Genomic DNA, 15,233 nt, shown 5'->3' with positions numbered 1-15,233 from the left:
GGCGGCGCTCCCGCCGAGGGTTCGGATCCCACATNAGCCTGATTTAATCAAAAACTGGGGCTAAATTCAGGTCCTAAATATAGAAACTTTTTTTTTAAAAAGATGACCAGTAAGGGGATCTTAACCCTTGACTTGGTGTTCTCAGCACCACACTCTCCCGAGCGAGCCACAGACCAGCCCCTAAATATAGAAACTTAAAATTTTCTTGAATATCTAATAAAGTTTCGTAGATACAACCTTTAAAAAACCACACATTTTAGCCGTTAAGTCAGATTTCACTTTATTTCTCTCTAGCCATGACAATACAAACTCTTCAAAGATTTATAAAATGTCACAAGTTGATAATCACCTGGAAACCATTTATTATTAACTTAATATTATAGATTAATTCCTAAACCCATCAAGAAGAACCACCTAACACACCTCAGGTTAAAAAGAGACAACAGTGACATAGGCACATGTATGCCTTGACAAAGAAATTGACAGCTCCTGACAGATTCCCAATATTCAAGAGAGATTTAAAAATAAAATCCGTTACTTTCAATGTTGCCTGTAAACAGAATTCAGGTGGTCCTTAGATGATAAGGTTAAGATGGACATAACTGAAGTCAATTTGTAAGGGATGGGACAGGGATGGGAGGGGGATGAGTAGGAAAGTTCAAGTAAACTAGGAATTGCAAGGGGGTCAGAAGTCATCCAATTAACAGTGGCATTGAAAATATGTAATCTTACAACAAAATGAGCACCAATTTGGAAAATTAATATCTATGGGCATTTTCTTCCCTAAACAGGGAACAGAGTGAATGTGGGAAACCAGATTTTTAGCAATATTCTTAGGAATTAAGGCAACCGCATGCCTGCAGCTACTAAACTTTCCAAAGTCTGAATATTAAAAAGGTCTCCACGTGGTAATTATCTTAATATTTTAAATTCAAAAATGGATGTATTCTTCCAACAGCTAGCACATTCAAATTCTTATTAATCAACCTCTGGGTCTTACACATTCTGCTCATGAAAAGAGCTACATAACTGTGCCTTTTTAAAGGGGCAAACGATTAGCCCACGGGGCAAATGAAGCTCCCCTGGTGTCCACAGGCAGCGCCTGCCCAGGGCTGCCGTGTTGGGGCAAGAACCCAAGGGTGGTCAGAAAGACAGCCAGCGCTGTTCTTTTGCTGCCGCTGTCATTCAGTGCAGAGTGCCTCTTTCCAAATGGAATGGGCTGATCTCTAACATTTAACAGTAAACAGTGAGCCAGTAAACAAAGCCTATGCCAGCAGAGGAAAGGGGCCTTTAAAACAGATGAAGGGTCAGCCAGGCCTGTTCTTTTCTTATCTCTCCTGTTCTCGAGGAAATTCCTCTAAGGTGAGCCAAGTTCAGCAGCTCATGTGAACTGCTGGGGCATCAATTTGTTGCTCTAGGAGTTTTTAGCCATCTAGTCAGATTCTCATAATTCAGCTCTCATCCTAACAGTGCTCTAAGCCCCTGCTTGGGAAATTTCTAGGGAAGCAGATGAAACTAATTAGGACTCAGCCCATCAAAGGCAACCCACGTATTTTACCAGCTGTGCACATAGACCTCCCCACAAGTGGGGCAAAGGCCATAGAAGAAACAGTTCTACCACAGGGTCCACAGTCACTGTCCTCCCCTCTTCAGCGCTCTGCCCTGACAAGCATAGCCTGTCTTCACCATGCTTCTTCTCCCCAAGGCACAAATACTTCTTTTCAGCCTATTTTTGTCACTTACCCACCTAACTGTGAAATGAGGCCTGTTGGGGGAAAGGGTAAAATCAAACAAACAATCCTGGGACATGCAGGAAACAGCTGCTGGGCCAGCTGCACTCTTCTATGCAGGGTCCTCTTTGTCCATGGTCTCAGCATTGCTGGTGGTTTTCTTCTGCTCAGCCTCTGGCCCCGCAGGCAGAATGCTCGTGATGGTGTGGAGAAGAGCTTCAATCTGCTCCTCTGTGAGCCGTTCTTCACTCTCTTCTACCATCTGTGGAAGGAGAGAGAACCCTCAGGGGTGTGACAACTGATCCGCACCACTCCAGTCCACCCATGCTGTTCATGGTCCCAGCCCAACCTCCTGGCACACAGAGTTCAGGGCCTGTGTCCAGAACGACCTCTGGTCCCCAGGTCCTCTCCATCTTGGCTCCATGGGAGGGTGAAGCCAGCTGAAATCCTGGGCTAAGCCAATGCAACTGCTCAAAATGTGTTGGTGAAAATATTGGGCTGCAGGATAGCATTTTTCTTTAAAGAAAAAGAAAACCCTAACAGTTCTATACCCATCCATGTATACATACAGACACAACTAATGTTGTATATGCAAAAAAGTTCACATCTGTGGAGTGAAATGGCACTTTATACACTTTTGTATATTACAGTGAGCACATGTGTGACTTAATGAGCTGTACCAACACTCTTCTGATGACCATCCACTATGTGTCACATGGTTTATATCCTTCTTCTAATCCTCGGTACCGTTACCACTGGTAACAGCTCTTTAGGCCTCCCACATGCCTGGAGCTGCACCTCGCACTTTGTATCCATACTTTCTTTTAGTCCTCACATCGGTACTGGCAAGGGCAGAACTGGAATCCTGAGCTAGGCCTGCCGAAGTCTAAAGCCCACAATCAGATGTGCTCCACACGTCCTTGGTCATCTCCTGGGAACGCAGAACAGGAGTCTGATGAGTGAGTTCTGGGAAACATTCCTCACCGCCCCTCAACGGCCCACTTAAAACCTGGTTTGACACAGTTCTGGAAATCTGAACACAGAGATGATAACCACAATCACGGGCCGGTTTTCTTAGCCTCACCTCTAAGTCTAAACATAATGTAGTCAACCACCAGTCAAGTGACTTAACCACATCCACTTGGTGGTGTTAACCGTCTACCACAAACCATTCTCAGCTGAAGGTGTCTGGAGCCCTCTTCTATGGCAGAAATCACAGCAATCTCTGAAATCTGGCAATTGGGACCAAAAGGAGTCTTAAAAGAAATCCTGGCAGATTAAGTAAACCATGACAACAGGCTATGCTTACAGTCCTGAAAAGGACCTCAATCCGACTGCCTCACTTTAGAGACGACAGAAGAGAAATTAAAGAAGGCCTGTGACATGGCCAGGACCACACAGCAAGCTCCTGACAAGGCATGGTCTCCTCACTCCCCTCAGCCCCAAACTTCCACAACTAGAGAAGAATTCTGAGTGCTTCAGGTGGGACGATCCTGAGGGGACCAATGGGGGCTACTTCCCATCATGCTGTGAAATACAACGACCACTGTCTAAAGATCCAAGGGGTCAGTAAAATGTAACTTCTCTCCTGAACAAGAAAAATCCTCAAAAATGCATTTTTGAAATTAGACATGCAAAATTAGGTCTGTAAAAGCAGTAATCTAACAAAGACTGCCTTCAAAGAATAGGAGGAAAGAGGGAAATAACCAATTTGATCATTTAATCCAGAGAAATGCTGATCTCCACTTGAGAAAAGACCAGCTCCACGTACATGAAGAGTAAGCATATGCAGCTGACAGATGCCCCCACCAGTATCTGTGCAGCGCCCCCCAGCCGACGAGGGGCTCTCCCGGAGCCGCTGCCACCAGAGCTTCTCAAGAGCCCTGTACGTGAAGTCAGGACAGTTTACAGATGAGTAAGTACAGGCTGAGCATTCTGAGTAAAACTTAATCTGGGTCATACAGCAAGGAGGTGCAAGGTCTTTTGACTTTGAATCTCAGCTCCTTCTGGAACATATACCTTCTAGCAGGAGGTTTCTATTTTCTCCTCTCTTAAAGATGCTATACAGCTGACTAGAGTTCACTGGTTTCAGAGTATGGTTGTATGACCTCTGAGGAGCCTTCCTTTATATAAAACAAGAGAGGCCACCTTATCACCTCCCAGTTTCTGTGTCTAGCAGATGCAACACTGATTAGGTGCCAGCTAGGTATATTCTTAGCAACAGGGCAATGGCTTTCCAATTTTGCAAAATTTGCTAACAGCAGAAGCTTTTATCAATACCCAATCCTCAGGGTTAATTATAGTCAGAAACTTTTTTTTTTTTCAATCTAAGACTCCCAGTCACAAGAAGAAAACCTAAGCTGGATTAAGCTAAATGAAATATACACAAAAAAGAAACTTTCAGAAATCAAAAACTTACTAACCCCTCTTGGATCACTAGCGTAAATAATAATAACTACCTTATTCTTCATCTTTTCATCCCAACATGGGAGAAACAGAGCCCAAGTGAAGTAAAGTTCAAAGCACCATCTCAGGGCTGGCCAGTAGCTCAGTTGGTTAGAGTGTGGTGCTGATAACACCAACATCCAGGGCTCAATCTCTGTACCAGCCAGTGCCAAAAAAAAAAAAAAAACCCCAAACAAAATAAAACAAAGCACCATCTCAACATTCTCAGATACTAAAGGTTTCAAGCTGTTTAGAATATAAGAGCAGGTGAAATTTTAAAATCCAAAGTATTGGGCCAGCCCGGTGGCGCACTGCTACAGTGCGCCACTTGGGAGCGTGGCGGCGCTCCCGCCGAGGGTTCGGATCCCACATACAGACCGGTTCCCGCTCACTGGCTGAGCAAGGTGCGGGCGCAACACCAAGGGTTGCGATCCCGTTGCTGGTCCCGGTCCAGTACGGGCGCGACACTGAGGGTTGCGATCCGTTGCCAGACACGAAAAAAGACAAAGAAAGGGAAAAAAAAAAAAAAAATCCAAAGTATTGGCAGATGGGTCAACATAAATAATAAAACTTTTATCATATGTAAAGATTATATCAATCCCCAGGGGCTGTCAAACTGGGCTGTTGAACTCCAAAAATGGTTGTTTCTCATTCTAAGCTGCCAAGCCTAATGTCCTACTTTTCTCAAAATGACACATAATTTAATAGCAACAAGACACTTCTAGCTATTTGACCCAGAACAGCTCACTTAACCTCTCTAAATTCCAACTTTCTCTAATGTAAAATGAAAGTAATGCCTACAGTGAGGACCAAATGAGAACATGTGATAGTGTTTTATAAACCATAAAACTCTATATAACTCGAGACTTTTTATAATCACTAAATTACTAGCATGCATAGATAGTAGTGCTGCTCAGGACAGTGGACTGTGAGGTCTCGGGGGTTCACAAACCTATCGTCTTCAGGCCAGAGGAATCACAAACCATTCCACATGAACACATGACAGGACATGCTGGAAGTCACAGACCCTCTCTGTCCACCAGAGGCTCATGACAAATCACAACTGAGGCATAACTGAAGAAACGAAGCTTCAGCCTCTGAAAGAAACCTGGCTCCCACTGAATACTAACTAGTGCTGGGTGTCTGCTGGGCCCAAGGAGGCTAGCACAAGGATATTGCAAGTCCCTTGCACTTTCCACCTGATGTGCGCCCAGACTTCTTATCCCTCTCTGGTAGAAACAGACTGCTACAAGCCTTGGTAAATGATTTGCTACCTTTTGTAGCCAAATCCTGGTGGCAGTAGGTGGGGTGGGGGGTGGGGGATGGGAGCGGGAACCTGGCTATGAAATGGTCCAACTCCTGGGAAGCATCAGTTTTCATCAAGGCCTACCTGTTTTGTAGAAAGGCGAAGAGAATGCTCTGAGGGGACACCACACACATCTTTCTTCTCACCATGCAAAAGCACATGGCTTGGAGGAACAAAGGAAACCTCAGGTCAGACAGACCCAAATCAGTCATTCACTAGCCCTCAGGGCTAAAATACGGAGAATATGTGCCAGCTTCCAAGACTGTGGTGAGGGCATTACAAGTGACACAGACAAGGCACCTGAGACTATGTCTGTATACACTGGGCACTGTTAATAGCAGCTAATGTTACCAAGTATTGACATGGAGCTTTCTACAGGATCTGGGATGAAGTCACACTAGTCCTCATCTCTTCTGTCTGTCTTTAAGCCACGAATAACATATGTTACTGATTAAAGCTGGAGGAGACACAGCATGTGATCTTTCACTGAGAGGAACAGGAATTAGTTTCTTGCTGTTTTGTTTTTTTCTCTCCTCTAAGTTGAATCTCTAATACAGTGTAAAGCATCAGAATAATGAGGATATTAAAAAAAAAAAAAAAGCCTACACCACAGTAAAGGGTTCAGATCCCTGAACTGTTCAGCTGTCCAAAAGAAGCCTAAAGGCCAGGTCCCCCAGAAAGTCACCTTTTATGGAAAGAATTTTTCTAATTTTATTTTGTGTGCATTTTAAATGGCAGAAACAACTCTGGGAAGACAATGAAAGTTTAAGTAAAAAATTAAATACTCCATGACCCTGTAAAAAGGTTTTTTTAATACTCTAAAGATCATAGGTATTTTTTACCATTTTCTTCCATACTTTTTAAATGAAAATTTGACAAGTTGAATAGTTCTAAAACTGACATTGGAAACAGCTTTGTTCCATATTAACTCAGACCAAGGTTCTTCTGGCATTAGATGGCCTGCTCAGCACCTGAAGCTCACCAATGTCTTTGCCCTGTGCAGCAGAGGAACTGCCCCAGGTGCCAACCCAGCAGCCACTCGATGTGCACCACTCGACCTCCTGTCCTCCATTCTCCTCACGCTGTCTCAGGCCTTGCACGTGGGCTGCCTTCCCCAACTCTGAAGCCTATGCTGTGACTGCCATCTGGATGGTACAAGTCATGAGGCTCCACTGAATGGCTTCATGCAGGGAAGCAAGACAATCCTATTCGTGGTTTTAGAACATGAACTACGTGGTGGTATAAAGATGGGCTAAAGGGGCCAGACTGCAGACAGGGAGAACGCAAGGGGACAACTGCCAGAGCCCAGTGGAGAAATGATGATGGAAGTGAAGGTGGTGCAGTAGGGAGAGAAGACAGAGTGAGAGGGGAGAGAAACAGCAGAGCTTGCGGACTAAGTCAGAGGGAAAAGGTACAGAATGACTTCAGGCCAGGGGGGCGAGAGAGGAAGAGTGTGTGGACCCACGCACACGAGCTCCATGAACTGAGAAAGCACATGAAGGAAGAGCAGGGCGGGAGGGCAGGGGTGGGAGAGTGAGTTTAATGTTTTCATGCAACATCTGGTTGGCAACAACCCCTACAGGGAGGCAATGGCCAGAATGGCCTAGGACATTGGGGAGACAGAGCTGCCAAGTCACAGGCCCAGACCCTGCGGGAGGAATTAAATTGCTTCCAGTCTTCTCCTTTCCTTAAGTCCATATTAACTAGAAGCAAATCAGTGAGGTCTCTTTGTCTTATAAAATGGGGTGGTTGGGCAGTCTCTTCAAAAAATGGCAGATCCTGGCTTGCCCATCTTCAGTCTTTTTACATCTCAGACCCAGAAAACAGCCCCTCAAGTTCAGGCCTCGCTCACTCACCAGCTGGATCTCCACAGCAGTCACAGGCCTGTGGTTCAGCAGCTGAAGCTTTTCAGCTCTGTCGGAAGAAAAGTGCAAAGCATTTAAAACTTGCATATCCCTAAGGACCTTGAATCTTAACCAAGCTATTTAGAATACTTTGCGAGATAAAAAACAGGAGAATCATTGGAACAAGGAAAAAACAGGAGAATCATTGGAACAAGGCCCTCGGTTTCTTCGACTGTAAAACAAGAGAATGAGCACAGGAGAGCGTACGTCAGTGACTCCCTTATGCATGGGAAAAAATGTGTATCAGAACCTTAAAGGGCAGGGAGTCACAATGGCAAGAAAGAAAGCAAAAGCAGAAGCACAGTTTTAAAAAACATATTTGACACAGTAACTTCTATTTGGAAAATGTGAAAAAATAAGGGCCAGCCCATGACTCACTTGAGAGAATGTGGTGCTGATAACAGCAAGGCCACAGGTTTGGATCCCTATATAGGGATGGCCGGTTGGCTCACCTGGGAGAGCATGGTGCTGACAACACCAAGTCAAGGGTTAAGATCCCCTTNGGTCCAGTACGGGCGCGACACTGAGGGTTGCGATCCGTTGCCAGACACGAAAAAAGACAAAGAAAGGGAAAAAAAAAAAAAAAATCCAAAGTATTGGCAGATGGGTCAACATAAATAATAAAACTTTTATCATATGTAAAGATTATATCAATCCCCAGGGGCTGTCAAACTGGGCTGTTGAACTCCAAAAATGGTTGTTTCTCATTCTAAGCTGCCAAGCCTAATGTCCTACTTTTCTCAAAATGACACATAATTTAATAGCAACAAGACACTTCTAGCTATTTGACCCAGAACAGCTCACTTAACCTCTCTAAATTCCAACTTTCTCTAATGTAAAATGAAAGTAATGCCTACAGTGAGGACCAAATGAGAACATGTGATAGTGTTTTATAAACCATAAAACTCTATATAACTCGAGACTTTTTATAATCACTAAATTACTAGCATGCATAGATAGTAGTGCTGCTCAGGACAGTGGACTGTGAGGTCTCGGGGGTTCACAAACCTATCGTCTTCAGGCCAGAGGAATCACAAACCATTCCACATGAACACATGACAGGACATGCTGGAAGTCACAGACCCTCTCTGTCCACCAGAGGCTCATGACAAATCACAACTGAGGCATAACTGAAGAAACGAAGCTTCAGCCTCTGAAAGAAACCTGGCTCCCACTGAATACTAACTAGTGCTGGGTGTCTGCTGGGCCCAAGGAGGCTAGCACAAGGATATTGCAAGTCCCTTGCACTTTCCACCTGATGTGCGCCCAGACTTCTTATCCCTCTCTGGTAGAAACAGACTGCTACAAGCCTTGGTAAATGATTTGCTACCTTTTGTAGCCAAATCCTGGTGGCAGTAGGTGGGGTGGGGGGTGGGGGATGGGAGCGGGAACCTGGCTATGAAATGGTCCAACTCCTGGGAAGCATCAGTTTTCATCAAGGCCTACCTGTTTTGTAGAAAGGCGAAGAGAATGCTCTGAGGGGACACCACACACATCTTTCTTCTCACCATGCAAAAGCACATGGCTTGGAGGAACAAAGGAAACCTCAGGTCAGACAGACCCAAATCAGTCATTCACTAGCCCTCAGGGCTAAAATACGGAGAATATGTGCCAGCTTCCAAGACTGTGGTGAGGGCATTACAAGTGACACAGACAAGGCACCTGAGACTATGTCTGTATACACTGGGCACTGTTAATAGCAGCTAATGTTACCAAGTATTGACATGGAGCTTTCTACAGGATCTGGGATGAAGTCACACTAGTCCTCATCTCTTCTGTCTGTCTTTAAGCCACGAATAACATATGTTACTGATTAAAGCTGGAGGAGACACAGCATGTGATCTTTCACTGAGAGGAACAGGAATTAGTTTCTTGCTGTTTTGTTTTTTTCTCTCCTCTAAGTTGAATCTCTAATACAGTGTAAAGCATCAGAATAATGAGGATATTAAAAAAAAAAAAAAAGCCTACACCACAGTAAAGGGTTCAGATCCCTGAACTGTTCAGCTGTCCAAAAGAAGCCTAAAGGCCAGGTCCCCCAGAAAGTCACCTTTTATGGAAAGAATTTTTCTAATTTTATTTTGTGTGCATTTTAAATGGCAGAAACAACTCTGGGAAGACAATGAAAGTTTAAGTAAAAAATTAAATACTCCATGACCCTGTAAAAAGGTTTTTTTATTTTTTTTTATTTTTTTATTTTTTTTTTTGTCTTTTATCTTTTTTCCGTGTCCGGCAACGGATCGCAACCCTCAGTGTTGCCCCTGTACCGGACCGGGGACCGGCAACGGGATCGCAAGCCTCGGCGTTGCTCCCGCGCCTCGCTCAGCCAGTGAGCGGGAACCGGTCTGTACATGGGATCCGAACCCTCGGACGGGAGCGCCGCCGCGCTTCCCAAGCGGCGCACTATCCAGTGCGCCACCGGGCCGGCCCAAAAGGGTTTTTTAATACTCTAAAGATCATAGGTATTTTTTACCATTTTCTTCCATACTTTTTAAATGAAAATTTGACAAGTTGAATAGTTCTAAAACTGACATTGGAAACAGCTTTGTTCCATATTAACTCAGACCAAGGTTCTTCTGGCATTAGATGGCCTGCTCAGCACCTGAAGCTCACCAATGTCTTTGCCCTGTGCAGCAGAGGAACTGCCCCAGGTGCCAACCCAGCAGCCACTCGATGTGCACCACTCGACCTCCTGTCCTCCATTCTCCTCACGCTGTCTCAGGCCTTGCACGTGGGCTGCCTTCCCCAACTCTGAAGCCTATGCTGTGACTGCCATCTGGATGGTACAAGTCATGAGGCTCCACTGAATGGCTTCATGCAGGGAAGCAAGACAATCCTATTCGTGGTTTTAGAACATGAACTACGTGGTGGTATAAAGATGGGCTAAAGGGGCCAGACTGCAGACAGGGAGAACGCAAGGGGACAACTGCCAGAGCCCAGTGGAGAAATGATGATGGAAGTGAAGGTGGTGCAGTAGGGAGAGAAGACAGAGTGAGAGGGGAGAGAAACAGCAGAGCTTGCGGACTAAGTCAGAGGGAAAAGGTACAGAATGACTTCAGGCCAGGGGGGCGAGAGAGGAAGAGTGTGTGGACCCACGCACACGAGCTCCATGAACTGAGAAAGCACATGAAGGAAGAGCAGGGCGGGAGGGCAGGGGTGGGAGAGTGAGTTTAATGTTTTCATGCAACATCTGGTTGGCAACAACCCCTACAGGGAGGCAATGGCCAGAATGGCCTAGGACATTGGGGAGACAGAGCTGCCAAGTCACAGGCCCAGACCCTGCGGGAGGAATTAAATTGCTTCCAGTCTTCTCCTTTCCTTAAGTCCATATTAACTAGAAGCAAATCAGTGAGGTCTCTTTGTCTTATAAAATGGGGTGGTTGGGCAGTCTCTTCAAAAAATGGCAGATCCTGGCTTGCCCATCTTCAGTCTTTTTACATCTCAGACCCAGAAAACAGCCCCTCAAGTTCAGGCCTCGCTCACTCACCAGCTGGATCTCCACAGCAGTCACAGGCCTGTGGTTCAGCAGCTGAAGCTTTTCAGCTCTGTCGGAAGAAAAGTGCAAAGCATTTAAAACTTGCATATCCCTAAGGACCTTGAATCTTAACCAAGCTATTTAGAATACTTTGCGAGATAAAAAACAGGAGAATCATTGGAACAAGGCCCTCGGTTTCTTCGACTGTAAAACAAGAGAATGCGAGATAAAAAACAGGAGAATCATTGGAACAAGGAAAAAACAGGAGAATCATTGGAACAAGGCCCTCGGTTTCTTCGACTGTAAAACAAGAGAATGAGCACAGGAGAGCGTACGTCAGTGACTCCCTTATGCATGGGAAAAAATGTGTATCAGAACCTTAAAGGGCAGGGAGTCACAATGGCAAGAAAGAAAGCAAAAGCAGAAGCACAGTTTTAAAAAACATATTTGACACAGTAACTTCTATTTGGAAAATGTGAAAAAATAAGGGCCAGCCCATGACTCACTTGAGAGAATGTGGTGCTGATAACAGCAAGGCCACAGGTTTGGATCCCTATATAGGGATGGCCGGTTGGCTCACCTGGGAGAGCATGGTGCTGACAACACCAAGTCAAGGGTTAAGATCCCCTTACCAGTCATCTTTTAAAAAAAAAAGGAAAATGTGAAAAAATAATGTTTTCTTAATCCAAATTAGAGAAAGTAAAGGGCTAGCCGGTTAGCTCGCTTGGTTAGAGTGTGGTGCTGACAACACCGAGCTCAAGGGTTCAGATCCCCGTCAAGGCCAGCGGCAAAAAAAAAAAAAAAAGGGTAACAAACTAGAGAAAGTAAAGATTAACAAAATCATCTTCGTGGCTCGGTCATCACTTACAAATATTTGAGAATTCCTTTTTGATATTAAGATTAAATGCTACTCAGATTTGACCTGTTAGCATACAAAACAAGGACTATAACAGTGCAGGAGCTAATACAGAGCATAAGGTACAGTCCTCTGCCCTCAAGAGCTTACAATCCATTTGGGGAAAGAATACAAACACATGCACATTCTCACAACAAAAGATTTAAGACAGTAATTTTCATCTGTCACAAAGGAATATACAGCTCATTGCTTAAGGGGTGGTTGCGATCTGAGGACCCTAAAGGATAGGTCTTCAAAGGAAAGTGAATGACTTCAATTACCACCCCTGAGCAGGTGACAGTTTCTCAAAACTTTCTCTCTCAATCTGATCTGGAGCTCCAGATCCATCTTTCAATTCAGTTCAATAAATATTTATTGAGTTTCAAGACATTCTGGAAAAAAAGATGAATAAGCCACAATTCCCACAGCCATGTGTTTGGGGAAGCAGGACATGTTACTCACTTTCCCTCAGCCTCAGTTTCATCATTGGTTAAAAAAAAAAAAAGGAGTGATAACAACACTTACTACCTCATGAGGGGGTCAGGAGTGATGAAAACCTTACCATTTACGGTGGCAGCAGCTACCATTTATTGTGTGTTTTCCATGTGGTAAGCACATTTAGCCATCAGACTTAACTGACGCTGAGATAGTAAATAATTTCCAAGATTACACAGCCAGTAATTGGCAGAGCTGGGATTCTGCCATCAAAGCTCACATTCCCAACCATCTGCTTCTAGTATAAATGCAACAATGAATGGCAAGTGTCATACTGATGACAGTCCCACAATAGTTTCTCCATAAATGGTAGCCGTAAAGAGCTACAGAGGTGTGGAACACAAGGAGGAAGAGTCATCTAGGACAAGACTGTAAAGGGTCCTCACTATTGAGAGGCTGGATGTTACTTTGTACACACCAGAGAGCAACCAAGGAAAACAGTGACATGCACCAGCTGGGACAGGTGGCAATTCTGGATGACCTGAGAGAAGGGAGGCAGAGGCAAGTGAAGAGAGCACTGTGACACTCCCAATGGTAGAAAACAAAGCCATGAGCTTGGGCGGCAATGGCAGGGATGACAATGGGAGTCTGGACCCGACAACTGCCCAGCAGAGTGGGGGTGAAGAAACAGGCAGAGTCAAGCTTAGCCTGAGTGTTTGGAACAAATACATTATTTAAAGTTAAATTTGAGTTTGTGGTTCTTTTGTAAGAACTATGAAGAGGTGTCTATCAAAAAGTTTGTCTAGTTTGAGTTCTAATTTGGTCTAGAACTAAAGTAGAACACCAGAGCTAGATTTATTTGCAAGGAGTTATGTGAAACCACACGTGGCTATCTGGTCCTGAGCACAACTGCAGAGTAAGTGAAGGCCCAGGACTGAACGCCATAAAGCACGTGCCATGAAGGTGCTGGGAGGAAGGGCAGCAGAGGACGTGGGAAGGAGCAGAAAAAGAAAAAGAAAATCTAGGAGAGCAGTGTCAGGGAAACCAAGAGGAAAATGACAGGACAGCGGGATCCTAAACAATGTAAAAGTAAAAGTAGGGGATAGTGTAGACATCACTGGATTAGCCAAAAAAGAGGTCAGTGGTGGCCTGTGTGAGCAGTTCAGTGGAATGACCGCTGTGCTGACAACTGGACGGGGGGATGGAGGACTGACTGTGGAGAAAAGAGCCTCGTGACAAAACAGAAGGAAAACAGCGACTAGCGCTGAGGAGGGCCTGGCCTGGAGGGAGAGCGTAGACCGTCCGCCGCTGGAACACATGTGGAGGGGGCCGTGGCAGGCAAGAAGCAGAAAGACGCTCAGAAACTGTAGGCCAAAGTTCCAACTCATGTTGCACTGAGACCACAGCAATGTGAAAAGAAAAGGCAAATCTGAGAGGATCTGAAGGGAGGTTGTGGATAGTGCTCTCCATGGAGCAGAAGTAAAGCTCCCATCCAAGAGGTCTGCGTGTGAAGTGGGGTGATGAGGACTAAAGGCTTCAGGGAATCTGGTAAGGAGGGACTAGGAGTAATATAAGCAACAAAAACATTCACAACTGCTCCCTTAAAAACCCCAACTCTGGGTCAAACCTACTGAGCGGGCTCCCTGTCCTACACCCAAGGAGCAGGGCACTGCTGGAGTAGAGTCAGAGACCCCATGCACTGCGTGCTCAGGTCTGCTGCTGGGGAGGGCGCAGCACCCCGCCCATTGCTAACCAAGCTTATCTCACTGTCTGTCCTCTCCCCCTTGCTTCTCCTCTCATTGCACATGAGCTCCTGCCCCAGCCGACCACCAAAACTGTTCCGGCTCAAGGGTCCAGGGACCTCCACACTGACAAATCTATTGTCTGCTTCCCTGTTCTAGTACCCAGTTTCAGTGACATCTGACATTGCTGATCACTCCCTCCTGAAAACTTTCTACCCTCATGGTTCGACCACCAAAACTGTTCCGGCTCAAGGGTCCAGGGACCTCCACACTGACAAATCTATTGTCTGCTTCCCTGTTCTAGTACCTAGTTTCAGTGACATCTGACATTGCTGATCACTCCCTCCTGAAAACTTTCTACCCTCATGGTTCCACACCATTCTTCCCCGTTCTCCTCTTCCGTTTCTGACTCCTCCTCCTCCATCTCTCTCTGGGGTTTCTTGCCTGCTGCTGGCATCTAGCACCCCCAGTACCACCTTTCACCCTCTGACCCTCCTACTGAGTTCCTCACCCAACTCACAACCTCAACTGCTACTATAGGCTTTAACAAGAAAACCACGTTTTCATGCTGACCGAGCTGAGTTCTACTTTTGTAGCCAACTGCCTACTAGACCTCTCCACCTAGACTGCTCAGACACACATTGAACCCAACACACCCCCTAGTGATCTCACTATTCTTCCCAACAAACCAGCTTTTTTCTCTGTTCTTCTGGTATTAGTGAAGAGCAAACACCCAGGCCAAAATCCTGAGGTCATCTCTGACGCCTCCCTCTCACACGCTGCCCGTGTGCAGTCACCAAGCGTTACCAATTATATTTCTTTCAAGATACCTGTCCCCTCCTCACCATTTATACAGGCCACTTCAACCTCTTGGTCAGAGGACAATGCCTCCATCCTCAAGGGTCTACTGCGTTTTCAGTCTCCCTTTACCCTTATAAAGTATCTTTTAAAAGATGGAAGTGTGATCATCTCATTATCCTGCTTAACCCTTCCCTGTGCTCACAGGCACTGGTATGAGCTTGAATCTCCTTAGTTCAGCCCCTGAACCCTTTGAAGTCTGTATTTGTCAGTCTGTCTAGCTTCATACAGCTCTAATTTTCCTAAGCAACGCTGCCCGTGTGCAGTCACCAAGCGTTACCAATTATATTTCTTTCAAGATACCTGTCCCCTCCTCACCATTTATAGAGGCCACTTCAACCTCTTGGTCAGAGGACAATGCCTCCATCCTCAAGGGTCTACTGCATTTTCAGTCTCCCTTTACCCTTATAAAGTATCTTTTAAAAGATGGAAGTGTGATCATCTCA

General features: G+C 45.4%; 1 protein-coding gene across 1 annotated transcript in view; it reads right to left on the bottom strand.

The window, feature by feature from the left end:
- Positions 1-678: 678 nt before the first annotated feature.
- The window catches only part of CRCP (CGRP receptor component), a 47,987-nt gene continuing 33,432 nt past the window's right edge, over positions 679-15,233 (bottom strand). The window contains exons 5-6 of the mRNA XM_008585018.1: positions 10,870-10,927; positions 679-1,992 (exon numbers count right to left, since the gene is read on the bottom strand). Coding sequence (XP_008583240.1) covers positions 1,843-1,992; positions 10,870-10,927 — 208 coding nt within the window. The 3' untranslated portion in view covers positions 679-1,842. The remainder of the gene's footprint in view (positions 1,993-10,869; positions 10,928-15,233) is intronic.

This window comes from Galeopterus variegatus, unplaced genomic scaffold, assembly GCF_000696425.1.
Source record: "Galeopterus variegatus unplaced genomic scaffold, G_variegatus-3.0.2 Scaffold3423, whole genome shotgun sequence".
Classification (NCBI taxonomy): domain Eukaryota; kingdom Metazoa; phylum Chordata; class Mammalia; order Dermoptera; family Cynocephalidae; genus Galeopterus; species Galeopterus variegatus.
This window is presented reverse-complemented; position numbering and strand designations above follow the sequence as displayed.